The sequence below is a fragment of the Vanacampus margaritifer genome, chromosome 9, assembly GCF_051991255.1.
Source record: "Vanacampus margaritifer isolate UIUO_Vmar chromosome 9, RoL_Vmar_1.0, whole genome shotgun sequence".
NCBI lineage: Eukaryota > Metazoa > Chordata > Actinopteri > Syngnathiformes > Syngnathidae > Vanacampus > Vanacampus margaritifer.
This window is the reverse complement of record NC_135440.1, coordinates 21,972,439-21,988,796: the sequence shown is the minus strand read 5'-3', so window position 1 is coordinate 21,988,796 and position 16,358 is coordinate 21,972,439. Positions and strand designations below refer to the sequence as shown.

Below are 16,358 nucleotides of genomic sequence, written 5' to 3'. Positions count from 1 at the left end.
TGGGGCCTCCAGATGAAGAGGCAATGCTGGGTGAAAAAGGGAGTCAGGTCACCCTCTACAAAGGAACGCCCCCCCCCAATTAGTGTGACAATGTTCCTGGGCAGCAGGGATGATACCCACTGGCCAAATCCACTCATGCTGTCCTCATTTGAAAGGAATGAAAGAACACTCAACAAGTGACAATGGAGGGAGGCTAAGCTAGCATGACATGAATAGAATTATTGTCATAAAAATATATATAATTATAAATATAGAATATATATTTAACTTTTTTTTTTAACTCCCCCCTCCCGTCAAAAAAGCGGATTATATTGTATTTTTTTTAAAAAATGTTTTAGTAAAAAACAAAAAGTGTAAGAAATATAACTTTTTTCATAAAAGTACAAATGTATTGTTTTCCCCTCATAGAAAAATGCGGAAAAATATAACTTACAAAAATTCACCAAAAATAATCTCATTAATTCTTATTTGTTTCTGATAAATTGCAACTTATGAAATTAAAAAATAATAATAATGAACTTGAACATGACTGGTCTGTTAAACCTTATATGAGCAAAACATGACATGTTTATTGAAAAAAGTTAGTGTTTCTGTAGTTAAAATGCAGAGTCATTGAAAAACTGGTATGAACTTCTGAAAAAAATCAGGATGTCTGTGTGCATTCTGCACATGTTGAAGCATGCGTTTATTAGTGCATGTGTACCAGTGAAGTGTCGCTGTGAGAAAAGGTGCTGGATGAAGTGCGTGTCAGCGGAGAAAAGCAGGTCATGCAGCTTGTCCACGCTCATTCGTACAGCAGCGTTGACGTGTAGACGCCCGTTCAGATCGGCGCAGAACGACTCCACCTCACCTAAAGGTTGGCAGGATATACATTTACTTAACAACATTTACGATTGCTGTGACGCAATGAAAACAAAATGATGCCAACACAGCGAGATTGAAGTGAGCCACAAGACTCACTCTCCTCCTGCGTGTCGGAGGAGTTGCTAGGGTCGGTGGGCAGGTCCTCATCATTGGTGGCGTCCAACGAGGAGAGGTTCCCGAGGCTGGTGTTGGGCAGGGGCAGCATGTGATTGGCTGACTCGGACAAGCTGTCCCCGCCCTCCTCTGGGTTCTGAGGGAAATGGAAATCAGGCCATTGTCAAATGACTTTTAAGAGGACGTGAAGCCTACTTGCAGTCGGCACACTGATGTATTGAGAGTGTAAGTGAGTTATGCATGCACACAACAGCACAGTAGATGCTTGCAGGCAAATTACAGAACACATTGTACTTGCTTTGGTTGTATAACTTCATTATACATTACATTTCAAATCAACCATCTGTAGCAATAAGGCATTATATTACTATATTTTCTGATATAATGCCTATAAGGGTATTCAAATGCAAAAATTAACAGTTAATTAAGCGTACACACTAGATCAATGGTTCTCAAATGGGGGTACATGAAGGCACTCCAAGGAGTACGTGAGTACTGTATATGTAAATATTTCAGAAAAATATACGTTCATATAAATTAATTTTATAATCAGTAGGCTATTCAATTTCAGTATCCTAAAAACCCAGCATCTCCCCTGTACCAGAATGGTTCGACCCAACTTGTGGTGTGCTACCTACAATCACTTGAACCAATTAAAGCTAAAAAGAAAAACTTTTCGATATAAAGAAGCGCAAGTTTTATCCAATCAGACTTACCGGTACATGTGGGTTTTTTTCTACTTCGTGATCCATTTTTTGACTAGTGCGACTTCAATTCCGGAGCAACTTACAGTCCGAAAAGTGCAATCATGTGGACATTAAGTACAGTGGAGGCCACTATTTAAGGAAATTAGGACATATGCAACCCACTCAGCATCCTCAAACAGTTTATGGTGTGGACTGTATAGTTAAATTCAAAATGTTCTATTCTTTGGAATACTTTATTTTAGGGATTCACTTATTCACCAAGGACGTGTAAACATACAGAGTGTGTTTGTTCATGAATGATATCATCAAAAACACTCACAGAGGCATTGGTGGGCGCAGTGGAAGCCACCGAGCCGTGGGAATTGGTCGGGCTCGGGTCCGGGGGATCAGAGCTGAGCCGGCGACCGGACGAGGAGGGCACCTCGATGGGCAAGCAGCAGGCTGATGAGGGCGGGGACGATCCCATCGGGCCGGTGGTCACCGTTGGGGGGCTGGACTGACTGCAGGGCACCAGCGGCGGCGGGGAGCTGCCCGAGGAGGGAAGCGACACCGAGCTCAGGTCCAGAAGATCAGTGACGGACACAGACTCTTCTCCGGGCCTGTACAACAAGGGAACAGGTGACATTATTTAATTTGAGAGTGGAGTATATTTGTCTGGATGGCAAACCCAGCAACTAATTCATGGCACAGCGACCATGACAATAAAAGACTAAGAAAATAGAAAACTAGTATCGTGCAACGTCAGTACAGTTGCCACCAAGTAGAGTTTGGCACAGTTTGGTTCCGTACGCTAGATAGAGTTTGATGGAAACGTGTTTTAGAGTCACTCACAACAGGCCGTTCATGTGTTCGGCAGTCGGGGAGACGTAGTCGTCGTCCTCACTCGTGAGACCCAGCTCAGTGCCGTAACACTGGTGCACAATGTGCCACAATTCTTTGGGAGACAAGGACTGCAAATGTATAAAAAAATTAATAAATATTACTCTCACATAATCAGGCCATTTTTATTGAGTTATTTAAGACTGTGAGCTTCTGCCAGAGGGGTCGTACCTTGTCCATCAGCGCGTTCTGCCACAGGCGGAAAATCATCATAAAGCTGCGATCCCGTGCCCCAAATGAGGTGAAGAAGTGCTGAGAATTTCAATGGGAAGGAAGGAAGGACGAAAAGGTCAGTTAGCGATATTGTGGAGTGGACTCAGCTTGTTTTTTTATACCAAGTATTATGGAGTAAGCGTGTGTGAGTAATAGCTGACCTTCTCATTGTCCGTGCTGATCTGGATGGCGTTTGGAATGAGCTTGGCGGTCTTCTCCTTGGTCATTGAAGTCACGTCTTTCAGCAGGATAGTGATCTGCAAAGTCACATAATGCAGCCATTTTTAATAAACGGATGACTTATTTCTCATTTTGCCCGATGGAAAAGTCCGAGTAAAAAAAAAAAAAAAAAGTAGAGTAGAAGCCATGCTAACACATGGAAAGACAAATATGGCAACTTTTCCCCCTTTTTGCCGTTGGTTGCGATGGTACAGCTCCCCCTCAACCGTGAATTAAAATTAGTTTAGTCTTATATCATCCTCAGTGAATCAGGAAGGAGACTAGAAAGAAAAACAATCAAATAGACAATTTTTTGTCAACTTATGATATCTTTATTTCTCATGATCTGCAAAGGAAGCGTTCCTCACACCCCAGGAAAAAAAATAATACCGTTGCCTTGTCCTCACATCACCCAATGTGAACCAGGAAGTAGCCTACTATCAAAATACAGAACAAATTATTGTCAAAGGTTGCCACTAAGTCAGGATGGAAACATTACGCATTTCCTCCTGACCTGAATTTAAAAACGTGGTACATCCTTGTGGTCTTAAATCATCCTCCATGAACCAGGAAGTAGCCTACTAACCAACATACAATAAAATGATCATTTCTCGCACATATTTATCAATTTTCCGCCTGTGTCACAATGGAAACATTACACACTGACCCAGAAAAAAAAAGTTAATTTCTATGGTCTTAAATAATCTTCCATGTACTAGAAAGTGAATAGCTGATATTTTTTAACATTAGTTGTTTGTTTTTTTTTGTGAAGATTTAAACACATAACAGGTGCTTACAGTGGTTTCCCAGCGGAAGATGTTGCTGTAGAAGCACAGCCAGTTTTCAGACAGATACAGTCGGCCTTGGAGCAGGATATCTTTCTGCAGAGCGCACGAGTAGTCTGTGGGAAAAGCGATGAGAGTTCAGCGCACCAATCGCAACGTCTCCTGACAAGAATATTTGTCCCTTGGTACTCACCCACTATGAGTCGTTCCGTGTCCGGAAGCTTCTTGAAGATCTTACGGAAGTCCTCGTTCCGCTGCTTATATGTGGGACTGAGAACCTGAGGGAGAAAAACACAAGAGCTCTGTTTGGTAACAGTAACCTAATGTTGAAATGAAGACCAAAAAAATGAAGCGATAGAGATACTCACGTTGTACCAGCTCTGCATTTTCTGCAAAGACAACAAACAAATATTATAGTCATCAATATGTGGGTGAAGTAAAATTTCAGAACATAGTTCTTCTAATTTATAAAAGGTTATAAAGCAGAGCTACTGCAAGGTAGGCTGACATTTCAACACCTCCTGAAATAAGTGAAGCTCAAAAAACAAAAGCCACGGAGAAAGTAAAAGCTGTGCAGTTCTTTCATGCTCATTGAGCTGAAGTCTTGCGTCATCATGTCACAAAACAACAACAACCTTAGCGTGGAGCGTTACCTTGGCATTGCTCCTGAAATGTCGGGAGGCAATGGGGTAGGCCGATGTAAGCGATGATGCCGATGGTACGGACGGCAGGGGGCTGTCTGAGCCCCCGCCTCCTCCTCCTCCTCCTCCTCCACCGCTCTTCTCCCCACCTCCCTCGCTCTCACTGGCCCGGCCGCCCCCAAGCACTCGCCGCCGCAAGGAGGGTGAGCTGCCTGGAGTGCTACGTGGAGAGTTACTGGCGGTGCTGCAAGAAGAAAAAGAAACACAATGTGAATTTTTCATAAGGCAGCAAAGAGCAAACGATGAGAACGCGGAGAGGGGGCTTCCTGTTTGACAATAGCCTCGCTGCGGTGGACTAAAAGCAAAGTGAAGGCCAACAGTTTTTTTATCAAGCTTGAACCTATTTTGACTGATAAGTTGAGACGTCACAAAATGTCTCCACATTTGTGGTGCACACAAAAAACTAAGCAAATAACAGGTAAAACATTAGCCCTCTTCAGATATTTTTGTACCTTTTTCTCATTTGTGATTTTTTCTTTTAAATTCAGTGCCATTGACTTCTACAGCAAACCCATGCCTGTTGGTGGTTTGTTATTCAAAAATGTCACTGTCGAACCTCAATGAAAAACTCACCGCCCTGGTTAATAAGAAAGTAGTAATTGCCTACATGCCAACGCTTGACTTCTGAGCTTCCATATGCAATTTCAGCAAGCCAATGTTTTCAGTTGCCATCGCTTTGTCAGCAATGTTACAGTTTTCAAAACACTATCTGCTAGTCAACGATACCCTCACAAAGGAAAATAGAGTTCAAGTTTCTGCGAAAAACATTTCAACAGTACACACAATTCCCCGCGTGTCTAGGAGATTTTATTACAGTCCGATATTATCAAAGTTGAACTTTTTTGCCATTATTCCTTAACAAATGTTTGGCGCAAACAAACCAACCGTGGTGGATAATATCATGCTTTGAGGTAAACTTTCTTTAATGGAAACTGGGGCCTTAGACAAGGGAAAGCTAATTTTGAACAAGTTACAAATACCGGTCAGTATTAGTGTAAAACCAGGCTACTGGAGCATCTGAACTTTATAGCTGGTGTGCAGGTACTCCCATTCAACATAAGTTTGAATGAGACTGGTTAATTGAGAAGACAGCCACATCCTAGCTATAAAAGGGTGTGCACACTTGTGCTACCGCATTACCGTATATCAATTGTTTATTTTTACTTCCCCTGTGCAAAAATGTAAAATCAATTCTATGCGAGTCACCTTAATAGTGGAAAAAAGGGGGTTCTATATCAACCGCTTGTACTTGATTTTTTTTGCTAGCAAAACTCTAATGGCACATATACAATTTGTCTGTGTTTACATTGACGGAATGAATTGAACCTGCATGTGCTGGTAGAAACCCAAATTGCATGTAACTAACTACACACGAGATTTGCAGGAAAACCTCAGAACTGTGAGGCTGAGGAGACCACTCATCCACCAAGGTGCCCCTAACACTTGCTTAGTGCAACACATAAAACTCATTCAACATTTGAGCAAATACAGTATTGACATTGCCTGTGTCAATTTTGATAAATGTCAAACAATGTTTCTTATTGCATATCACAGCATCAATGGTGACCTTATTGAGTAAATACCGCATGTTAACTTACAAATTCCAAATGACTGAATTCTACCACGTTCACTAGCATTAGCCTATTAAAGGGACTTAGTGATGAGAATCTGTGTCAGCGTTTGTTTACAACATAACCCCAGCCTCCGATGACAACGAACCACGACAATAACCGCATAAATCCCTCATTACGTCTAATACAACACTAATAATCATCATTTATATCACCTCTGCGGTGTAAATCCATTAATTCGGTCAGCAACTGCTAACAAGTTAGCAACATGGCTAAATTAGCATCAATCACGTCAAGCTACAGGGGTCGGAGAAGCAAATAAAAAAAAAAACGGGGAAGGAGACAGTCACACGGGAGGTGCTTGGCTCGTTTCACGGTGAAAAACGACCGCTTGCGGATGGATGGAGGCTGCCGTGCTCGGCGGTGAGGGAGCGAGGGGAGGGTGGGGGAGACTGTGACCGGATGACCGCTGAGCGACTGGGATTCACATGAACGCACCACCCTCGTTTTGTACAAACAGAAACACAAGGATGTCTTGAAATGGAACAAAAATGTTCCGTTTTGGTCGTAGTTACATGTGAATCTTAACAAAAGAAGGCGACAATGTGGAACGCCCCTTATCTCAGCCGCCGTCGAATGACTTACTCGAACATGACATGAGGCATTCACGGTCCTAAGCGGGGGGTCCGAAAGAAAACAAACGAGCGCCGCACTTCTTTTCCTCGGTGTACCCGGGCTTTAGCGAACCTCCGGCGGGGGTACGAGGGATGCTAGTATTCCACCATCGCCGTCGTCGACGCCCTTCGCGGACAGACGACGGCTGCCTGCGCAGGATGAGCCGCCGACGGGTTGCCGTCCATCCGTAATCCCCTCAGCGCACAGATGGGGGAGGAGGTGCGGCTTTATGCCCAGGAGCGAGGGGGGAGGTGGGGCTGGGATGGGGGCCCCTGATAAACATTTTGGTGACTGGGGGGCACAGATAAGAGCTCAAAGGAGGAAGTTCAGAAAATAAATATCTAAACTTCATGTTTAATTCCACTTCATCATTAGGCGTCACAATCAAGTGATTGATTACGTGAGAAAAAGGGACACGTCTCTCATCGCTTCCGCTAACTTTATTATTTAATTAATTGGTAGGTGTCCCAATACTTTTGTCTAATGTGTACACGTTAGCTATTCAAATCACCTCAAGAGGTTACAAAGTCAAAGATTCTGCAGATATGACTATTGTCATCTTTTGGGCGTGTGAACTTTTTCTTAATTTTAAAGTTTGGATCGTCATAAAACAGCTTTTTTCCCTTAATTTTAAAGTTTGGATCATCATAAAACACAGCTTTTCTCCTTAATTTTAAAGTTTGGACCGTCATAAAACACAGCTTTTTTTTCTCTTAAGTATATTTTGGGGGAAACGAAGTCATTCTTGTCATGTACTTTTTCAAACAATTGTTTTTGTACCATTATGACCACATTCCATACAAAGGCACACATTTCCTTTTAACACATTCTTGTGAAATAACAATTAGTTGTTGTTAGATGCTTATAAATATACCCCATTTATCTTTTCCTGGTAATACTATGATGACTTTGCTATGCTAAAATTTTCTTCTCTGTATGAGATTGTACTCTCAATATTTTTTTTGTGATTTTTTTTTGTGATTGTAGAAAATAGCATTTCTCCTAATACAACTATTCTAATATAAAAACAATTTTTTTCACCATTTGCAATTATATTGTTCTCATTTACACATCTTGTGTTTTTTCTTGTAATAATAGATTCATAGTATAATCTTGTAAAATTGAGCATTTTCCTCATAATTATACTAATTTAATTACATAAAATTAGTATTTTTGTGCAGTCTTGAGATTTTTCTTACAATCCTTTTTTTTATACTAAAGCAATCATTTACACCTTTAAATGACTTTATTGTGAAATGATAGTGTTGAGTTTTCATAATGAAACTTATATAACTTTTTGTTATATTATGACCTTGTTCTGCAAATTATTTGCCGTTTTTTTTTTTTAATTACAACCGTATTCACATCATTTGACCTAATTCCGTAATACATATTTTCAGTGGGTCCTCTTATTAAACAATGACAAATAGTCAGCCCCAATGTACTTTGTTTAAGTGTCCGCTCAACTATATTCCCCCAGCATCTTTTAAACCCAGCGAGCTCGACTGTCTCCAAAACCAGAGTCCAGCCGATCCCTTAACCCTCAATCTGTGTCCATCCTGCTGGATTAGAGCGCACATCATAATCCAACAGCGTCAGTCTCACTGTGTGTAATCTGCTTTCCTGTTGAGCACCGCGAGAGTTGCGACAAATTGGCAGGAAATGGTGAGCGCCTCTTCCTTCCTGACAATAAGAACGCTTTTTTTCCCCCAGACAGCGTTGAGCACTTGGTTCTGAGACTGACAAGTGGTCCATTTTCTTCTTAAGACCACCAATAAAGCACTTTGTTCAACAGGGAAGGGAAGAGGGGGTGTCGTGTGGTTTTGGTCACGAAAGCATCAACTTCCTGTGGCTCTACTCTTCCTGCTATTTTTCTGCATGTATGTGGCTCACAGCGGTTAAATATGGTCATCCCCAATTTAGCTCTATACATACTTCATGAGCTCGGAGAACGTATGGCGTCAATAAAGTGGATGCATAGAGACGTGGGGCGGAGAGGAGGCGGTTCAGGGGGTTGGGGATCACCCTCACCATACAGAGCCTCCTCCGATTGGGCCAGAGTGACATCATCAGACGACAGGCAGGCTGTGATTGGCCGAGGGTGATGTCATGATTCTGAAGCAGGGTGCACATGGAGCATGAGGGCCCCGCCTCCCATTTTGTTGTGACTGCTCAGTGAGCTGACTGTCAATAAGCGTGTTGTTGAGACTAATTCAACAGGAAGATTCGTAAATAAAGATGCACGTTTGAACAACGGGACATCTGTAAACTCGTCTTTTCTGTGTAGCTTTAGCTATAAGCATCTGCGTGACGGTTGGTCTCCAGTCTTCCATAAGGGAGCCCGGCTGAGTTCAGACACAGAATCCCCACAGACTAGAGCATGTCGTGCAGAGTGCTGACCATGCAGACCTTCTGTTCTCAGCTAGCGGACCTTTTGTACTGTTATTGTACGACAAGAGCACACTCGGAAACCTGCCTCCCTTGCTACTTACAACAAATACTGCACAATTACTGGAAGTCTGAATTTATCTGTAAGCATATCTCCTTTTACAATAAATGGAATAGTTGAACATATAAGTTTTACTATCAATTTTCCCTCCACCTAACCCTAGTACCCCCCCACCCCCCCCCGTGTGTACAGTTTTACACGTGTGGACTTTTATTTTAGTAAAATAATTTTTTCCTCATGTAAAGCAAGATTTTTCTTGAAATTCTGCAATGACACAAAAATGTACAACAATTTTATTTTATGCTATCATAACTATTCTTGTAAAAAACAACTTTTCCCATTCCAACTTTATTCATATAAAATGACTGCATTTTACAATCTTTTTTTCAGTTTCGCTATTTTCCACATAATCTGACACTATATCCTCTTACATTATTTTGACTAATCTTGTTTTTTTTCTAGTAATCTAATAGCATTCCTCTTGCCATTTTATTCTCGTAGAATTACACCTTTACCCACGGAATGTTACAATTTCATTTATTATACAAATATTAGTTTCATGTAAAATTCGGAATTCCCCCACGTGGTTCAATTTTACTTTTCCTCCTTATGACTTAATTCGCCTGAAATAAACAGCATGATATTTTACAGTGGTTTACAATACGCTTAAATATTTTCTGCTTCGTTTTTGATAAACAGTACTTTACTCTATTTTAATATACAGTAGGTCATACGAGAGAGAGAGTGCGGGATTTGGTGTAAAAAGTTAGAGAACCAGTGGTCTAAAGTGACGTTATAAGCCAGGGTTGCTCTGTATGTCACCTCTTTGTAGTAAGGGGTTGCCGACTGTTGCAGTCCAGCACACTAACCTGCAGCTGTCCCAGTCAGAGTCTCTGCCCAGCAGGCTCCTGAGGGACCACCGAGAGCGCCGGCTGGGAGAGGGGCTACGTGACCAAGATTGGGACGGCGGCAAGAGGAGGTCCTGGCCCGGCTCCTCGCTCCTTATCTGAGGGGCCTTACAGGCAGAGGGTGCAGGGGAAATGTCCTCCTCAATTACAATCTGCGGTGTTCCAGACCGCTTGTCTATGCTCCGCTTCTTGGTCCGGCTGCGTCCACGGTAGGAGCGTGGGTGGCGCCCGGAGCGGTAGGGCCGTGGGCTAGGTGAGCGGGACCAGGACTCCGTCTCGGAGGACGGAGGCAGGACAGTCAGCGTCGGGACGGGGACGGGCCGAGTAGCAGACATGGTCATTTCCAGGAATGCAGACTTGTCAAAAGTCCAGACCCGTCCAGTCTTTCATCTTGGAAAATGTTATCCTAAAGAAATCAGCCATTCTTCTGAAATAAGTTCCTCTGGAAGTGTGTCGTGTTCAGGACATCCACCGTCTTTCTGCCGTCACGTTTGCGTTACGAGACTCATCTTTGTGAGGTCAGAGGTAAAACACCTAAGGGTGAAAAGACTTTGCACTTAAAATGCAAGCTGTCATCCTATGAGCTATAAATGATTAGCTTCAGATATAAAACATGTCAATAAAGTCCTCCACTGAGCTAACTATTTTAACTTTTTTTATTTCACTCTGGTCCATTCATTCTTGTTGCCAAACTATTACACAGGATTCATGTTCTAAAATGATTAACTAAATGACTCAAATAGTTCAAAGACAAAAAAAAAAAGTCTAAGTAAATACTCAAAGCTCAAAGATAATTTTCCCACACGGACTGCAGTTTTGTGTGCCACTCTATGAAGATATACAAATGCCAGGATAGCGGCAAGCCTAAAAGACAGAATGTCTTCAAATAAAATAAAAATTGTATTAACATAAATTTGTAACAATAACATTAAATATGTTGGAATGTAAATCCGCTTATTTTTTATTTTTTACAACCTCTAGGTAATAGTGATCGTCTTATTTCATTTAAAAAAAGTATTCCGAATTTTTATCAACCCTTGTTTTAATGCCCCACCCCTCACCACAATTGGCAAGGATGGAGACTGCTGCCGAGGCATTTTTCATCACTTTTAAAAAGCAAAACTTTGAAGAAAACAAACATGTAAAAAGCAAAATTCTACACAAGCTATTGTTGAACAAGTCAAGATCCCACACCAAATCACTCAATGTACAGACTTTAACAGACAGCTGCTAACCTGAGCCAAGCCCACACTATCATTGGGGCCGGCTACACGCAGGGGCAAGAGGGGGCACCGCTCCCTCAAATAAATGTCTTGCCCCCTCAAATCTGAAGTTGAGAAATCACATTTTTAATATACACGCAGCAGCGTTATTTTCTATGAGCAACGTCAACTTGCTGCGAAGGCAAGTGGGATGGTGGAGTGGGGCGTCAATATGAGACTCCAGAAGGGGAGGGGCCTAGGAATAGACAAACTTGTTTACGTCACATGACTCCAATTGATTGTGAATGATGAACGGACGATGTTAGCAGGCTATGATGTCGACGGTCGAGACTTAATTAAATGAAGATGATGTATCAAAAGTACAACTGAAAGGAAGCCACCAGGTGCCCAGTTTAGAAAAATGAAAGGAGAGGAGGAACAGAAAAGGAAAACATTTCAGACTGCCCCCTCACAAGCCTGCTTACAACCGGCCCTGACTATCATCCGATAACACGCACAAGATCGGGCCTTGCCTTTTAAATCCATACACACTCAAAATCACATTTACTAAAGTATGATGGTGAATTTCCATTTGATTAAACCATGTTGATAATCGGTTCAATAGCTGTAGCACTAGTTGAAAACAAATGTCACTGTTCAACAACATACACATCATGCCAGATGTCAGCTGTTCTGCACCAACAGTATGAAAGGGTGCAGAGTTGCAGCAATATCCTGCCTTTACTGGTCTCTATGTGAAGGGCAAACGTGGATAAATATGTGTTTTTTTTCCTCTACACATTTTCTCTGGGGTTGTTGAAAAGCTCCATATCTGACCCATGGGTTGTAGTTTGCCAAACCCTGCCACCAGTACATGGATTTTTTCGCAGTGAAATCCTGCTCCCAGCCAGGAAGTTGTGGGCCTAATGCTGGGAAGAGGAGAATTTGAGACCACCCACTTCCTGTTGTGAATATTACATGACATTTGATGACACTCCAAACAAGTCCAAGAGAGACCCAAAGGACATGACGGCGATGCGGGAGAACACTCAACAAGGTCATATGGGAACATTCCAGCAAAAAGAAGCAAAAACACACATCACCATAGTGTGTTTGGAACACACACAATGGACGAGACAAACTTTACATAAGTAACACGAAATGCTGTGCAGAGGACACAAAAATACAGCAGCACTTTCACTTTTGAGTGACCCGGCTTACGAGCTTTTAGACCTCCGTCACTAAGACGATGTTTTTGCCTCGAGTTGTGATAAAAAAAAATTGAGCCATGAGCACTAGTTGCAACAGCTGTTTGATAGTTAATAATTACTTTTTTTAAAAGATGCCCAGTGAACTAGCTTCAAGCTATTTATTGCTACAACCGGTATAAGTTTGCCATAAAAGGAAAATCTCAAACAAAGACAATTACAGGTTGTGTATTTCACCAAGCAACTTTACTTTGCTTCACGGAAGCCTGCTAGCTTAAAGCTATGTGGTACGTATTAAAAATTAAAAACTTATATTTGAACAATAGTCAATATATGTTGCATGATAATGGATGGATGGATGGATGGACGAACGGTTTATTCTTTACAGCCCAATAAAATGTAATTACTTTTGTGTTTTTATTGAATGGAATACCGTTGAGTGCTATTTCTCCGATTAAAACGTGCAACAATTTTGTATGAGGTTTAAGAAGAGCTGCACAGATTAATGGCATTTGGATTCATTTCATTTGGAAAGGTAATTTGACATACGAGTGTTTGAGTTAGAAGCATGATGACGGAAAGAACATTTGATCGCATTACGGACTTATTCTAAAATTAAAAACGAATGTTTTTCATTAAAAAAAAACATAACAGAAACACCCAAGAAAGATCACCTGGAGGAAAAAAAAAAAAAATCAACGGCCTGGCGACCAGTATGTGTGACTGAAGGACGCACTGTGCGCAACAATGTTTGCTCTCATGTTTGAACAAGAACAATCTTAGCACGGACATGTTTGACCAACCTAATCTTGCAAATATACTTTCCAATCAATGCACATATAGTATAGCCCGCACCTTTTTCCACCACGTTAATGATTGAACCAAACCAAGTAAAAAAGAAAAAATGCATTTCGCCTCGACGGACTCGTCTCTCTCGCTTTCTCCCTACCTGCCGTTGGACGAATTGCCCCCATTCCGGTGGTCGTGTTCGGCCTCGAAGACGAGCCGAGCGACCGCGCGCGACGTTATGTTAAAATCCACTTTCTCCACGGAGCACATCAGCATGGTGGTGCGGAAGCTCGCCCCGCCGAGGAGGAGCGCATCCGCCGTTAGCTTCCACCGGTCAAGCTAGCAGCACCAAGCCAAAGTTAGAGCCAACTTTTTCTTCCCCTAAGCCCCTGCGTCGACTTCTTTCTTTGGGAGGCCAACCGCCGCCGCTACCCCCCTCCCAAAAAAGACGGGAGACGAACTATTTGCAGTCAGCCTCAACCATTATAACGTTTAAAACACCCTGATAAAATGTGCTATTGCAGGGGAAAAAAACTAAGAAGAGAGTTAAATGGATGAGCTTATTGTTGTCGGTAAGGTGGGGGGGGGGGGGAGGTGGAAGAGCGAACTCGAATATTTGGCGTTTGTGTAGGGGGGGGGACACGACGGTGAATAAATGGTCTTATTTCTCGTTTTTAATTTTGTTCACCGTAAATACGTTTTGATAAATAGTAAAACAAAATGTTCGACACGCGTATTTGTGTGGAACACAACAACGTGTAATTAGATAAGGCAAAAAAAAAAAAAAATGAAAAGACGTATACCCCTCTAGCCAACTTTTGGTTCCGTCTGGGAAATAACTGTCCGTGCCTTCGAGGCGAACACGAAGATAAGCGTTTGTGTCGGGGTATTCGACGATAAAATAATAGCCTACATAGCTTTATTTAAAAAAAGGTTTTGTCACCACCTGTGTTTTCATGAATACTAAATTGAAATGTATTCTAAATGAATCCATGTGGAATATAACACTGTAACGTAAGTAAAAGCAAAACGTAAAATGAAAAAAACGAGCACCCCTTCTCTAGCAAACGTTATGGTTCGGTCGGGAAAAATAACAGTCCGCACTCCACAGCAAGCGGGGACTGCTGTAGATGTAGAAACATTTATGTTACATTTGAGTAGGGGGAATAATGACAAGTGCCAAAACAAGAAGTCCAGTACCCCTTAGCAAACTATTGTGGTTAAACACGCGAAATAACAGTCACTTTGCAACAGTGCTTCCGCCAGCCAACTAAACAATACTGTACCACAATTTAAATACAAGTCCCTTCTAAAATCATTATTCCTCAACAGTAATTGGAATTGTAAAGTGGTTTTACTTGTGTTTTTGTTTATGTTTTTTTGCGAATACGCAAAGACGGCGCTTCACAAAGTGTTCCAAATGGTTACCATGGCATTAAGTACAGCACTTACAGTTGCAGACCTAAGCGAAATAGCGCCCCCTCTGGGTGTGGATGTTAACCAAGAAAAGTGCCGTCACTATCCTTGTCAAGTGACTTAAATGCGTGGCGGTGGCAGTGGTCCTTTGCCAGCCTTTGTGGAAGATATCTTAATAAGTAGGCCTACTGTAGTCTATTTGTGACACACGCAGAGCCTGGTAAATGTCAACACAGTGGCACCACAATTCGTTTAAGCCAAAGGATGGGCAGCCTAAAGTGCATGGGCAGAAAATATGACGTTCGATGGAAATAATCAAACTAACAGAACTTCCATCCATCCAGACAGATTGTGTGCGTATTTAGTGGGGACTTCACAAGTAAAACGTTGCTCTCAACTTCATCACACGGCATCACTTTACATTCACCTCACCTTGTCTAAAATGTTTTTCTAGAAAATTTACAGCTTTTAACCAACCAAACATTTAATCATTTTTGCCTGCAAAATATCAGATTTTTTGCCTGCAAAATACTAGACTTGTTAAAAATATTTACTTTTTTGCCAACATAGAACTTTTCTTTGACTTTTTTTTTATATTTGACATTTTCTTTAAAAAACATTTGCCTTTATTCTAAAAAATGTGCAACCTTTTTCTTGAAGTATATTTTTTCTTAAAAATATTATTTTTTTCTGAAAAAAAACAAATTTGTTCTGAAAAAATACAACTTAATTCTCTTAAGAGTACATTTTCTCTCAAATATATATGATATGAATATGTAACTCTATTCTGAATAAAAACCTTTTAGCCTCACCTCAGAAATGTCCAACTTTTTTCCCTAGAAAATTTACTTTTTCTCTTGAAAATATAGAACTTGATTTTAACAGAAAAATATACATTAAAAAAAACTTTTTAAAATAAAAATTGAACCATTTTCCTCAAAAATATTTTTTCTCACATATAAATTAATCCAACAATATTTTAAAAATTATATACAGTATATCTAAATTAAAAAATATATACACATGTTTTTAAGATTACTATATAAGAATTATAAAAAATATATATACACCACTTTTTAAAGAATCCGCCTTTGAAAAAATATTTGAAAAATTTAATTTTCTTCAAAAATATGCTACTTCTTTTTTTTTCCCTCAAAAATACAGTATAAATACTTTTTCTCTAAATTAGAACAAAATATACAGTTTTAATCATTCCATTTACAATTTTCCTAAGTGACCAGTGGAGGACTTTATGGGGAAAATTGTTGCTCTCACCCTCATCCAGCTGCAGCATCACTTCATGTTCACGCCACCTTGTCTGATAGGGAGAAAATCAAACAAAAGAAGACCAGCATGATGATGCCGAGCCAAAGAAACTGTATCCTAACTCGTAAACGGAGAGCAATTAAGAGCAGTATTTTAAATCCAATTCCAAAAACTCACTTTAACATACATTACAAATACAAGCATGAGGATGTGATTGCATTTACCTGCCACGGTGCAGTATTTTGCATTCATTCATCAGCAGAGCATCACAATGACTTGGCACTTTCACTGAAGTCCGCGCGCCATCGTTCCCGACCTGCGCTCCACTCGGGCTGCCAAACACTCGGGAGCTGCTCCAGGCTGTCGGGAGGGCTGTGGAAACTCGATCTGCG

At 41.1% G+C, this 16,358-nt stretch overlaps 1 protein-coding gene across 4 annotated transcripts in view; it reads right to left on the bottom strand.

Moving 5' to 3' along the window:
* gramd1a (GRAM domain containing 1A) overlaps nt 1-16,358 on the bottom strand; it is a 22,789-nt gene extending 6,431 nt beyond the window's left edge. Inside the window, exons 1-13 of one of the 4 annotated variants that reach the window (XM_077574784.1) lie at nt 16,191-16,358; nt 15,976-16,018; nt 10,047-10,619; nt 4,435-4,666; nt 4,150-4,170; nt 3,975-4,059; nt 3,794-3,897; nt 2,939-3,034; nt 2,736-2,816; nt 2,517-2,635; nt 2,005-2,284; nt 961-1,114; nt 704-850 (exon numbers count right to left, since the gene is read on the bottom strand). In XM_077574784.1, the coding sequence (XP_077430910.1) occupies nt 704-850; nt 961-1,114; nt 2,005-2,284; nt 2,517-2,635; nt 2,736-2,816; nt 2,939-3,034; nt 3,794-3,897; nt 3,975-4,059; nt 4,150-4,170; nt 4,435-4,666; nt 10,047-10,426 (1,699 nt within the window). In that variant the 5' untranslated portion in view covers nt 10,427-10,619; nt 15,976-16,018; nt 16,191-16,358. Of the gene's footprint in view, nt 1-703; nt 851-960; nt 1,115-2,004; nt 2,285-2,516; nt 2,636-2,735; nt 2,817-2,938; nt 3,035-3,793; nt 3,898-3,974; nt 4,060-4,149; nt 4,171-4,434; nt 4,667-6,698; nt 6,936-10,046; nt 10,620-13,444; nt 13,852-15,975; nt 16,019-16,190 lie in introns of those variants that run through there. The other 3 variants (XM_077574785.1, XM_077574786.1, XM_077574787.1) reach the window with 3 other exon arrangements.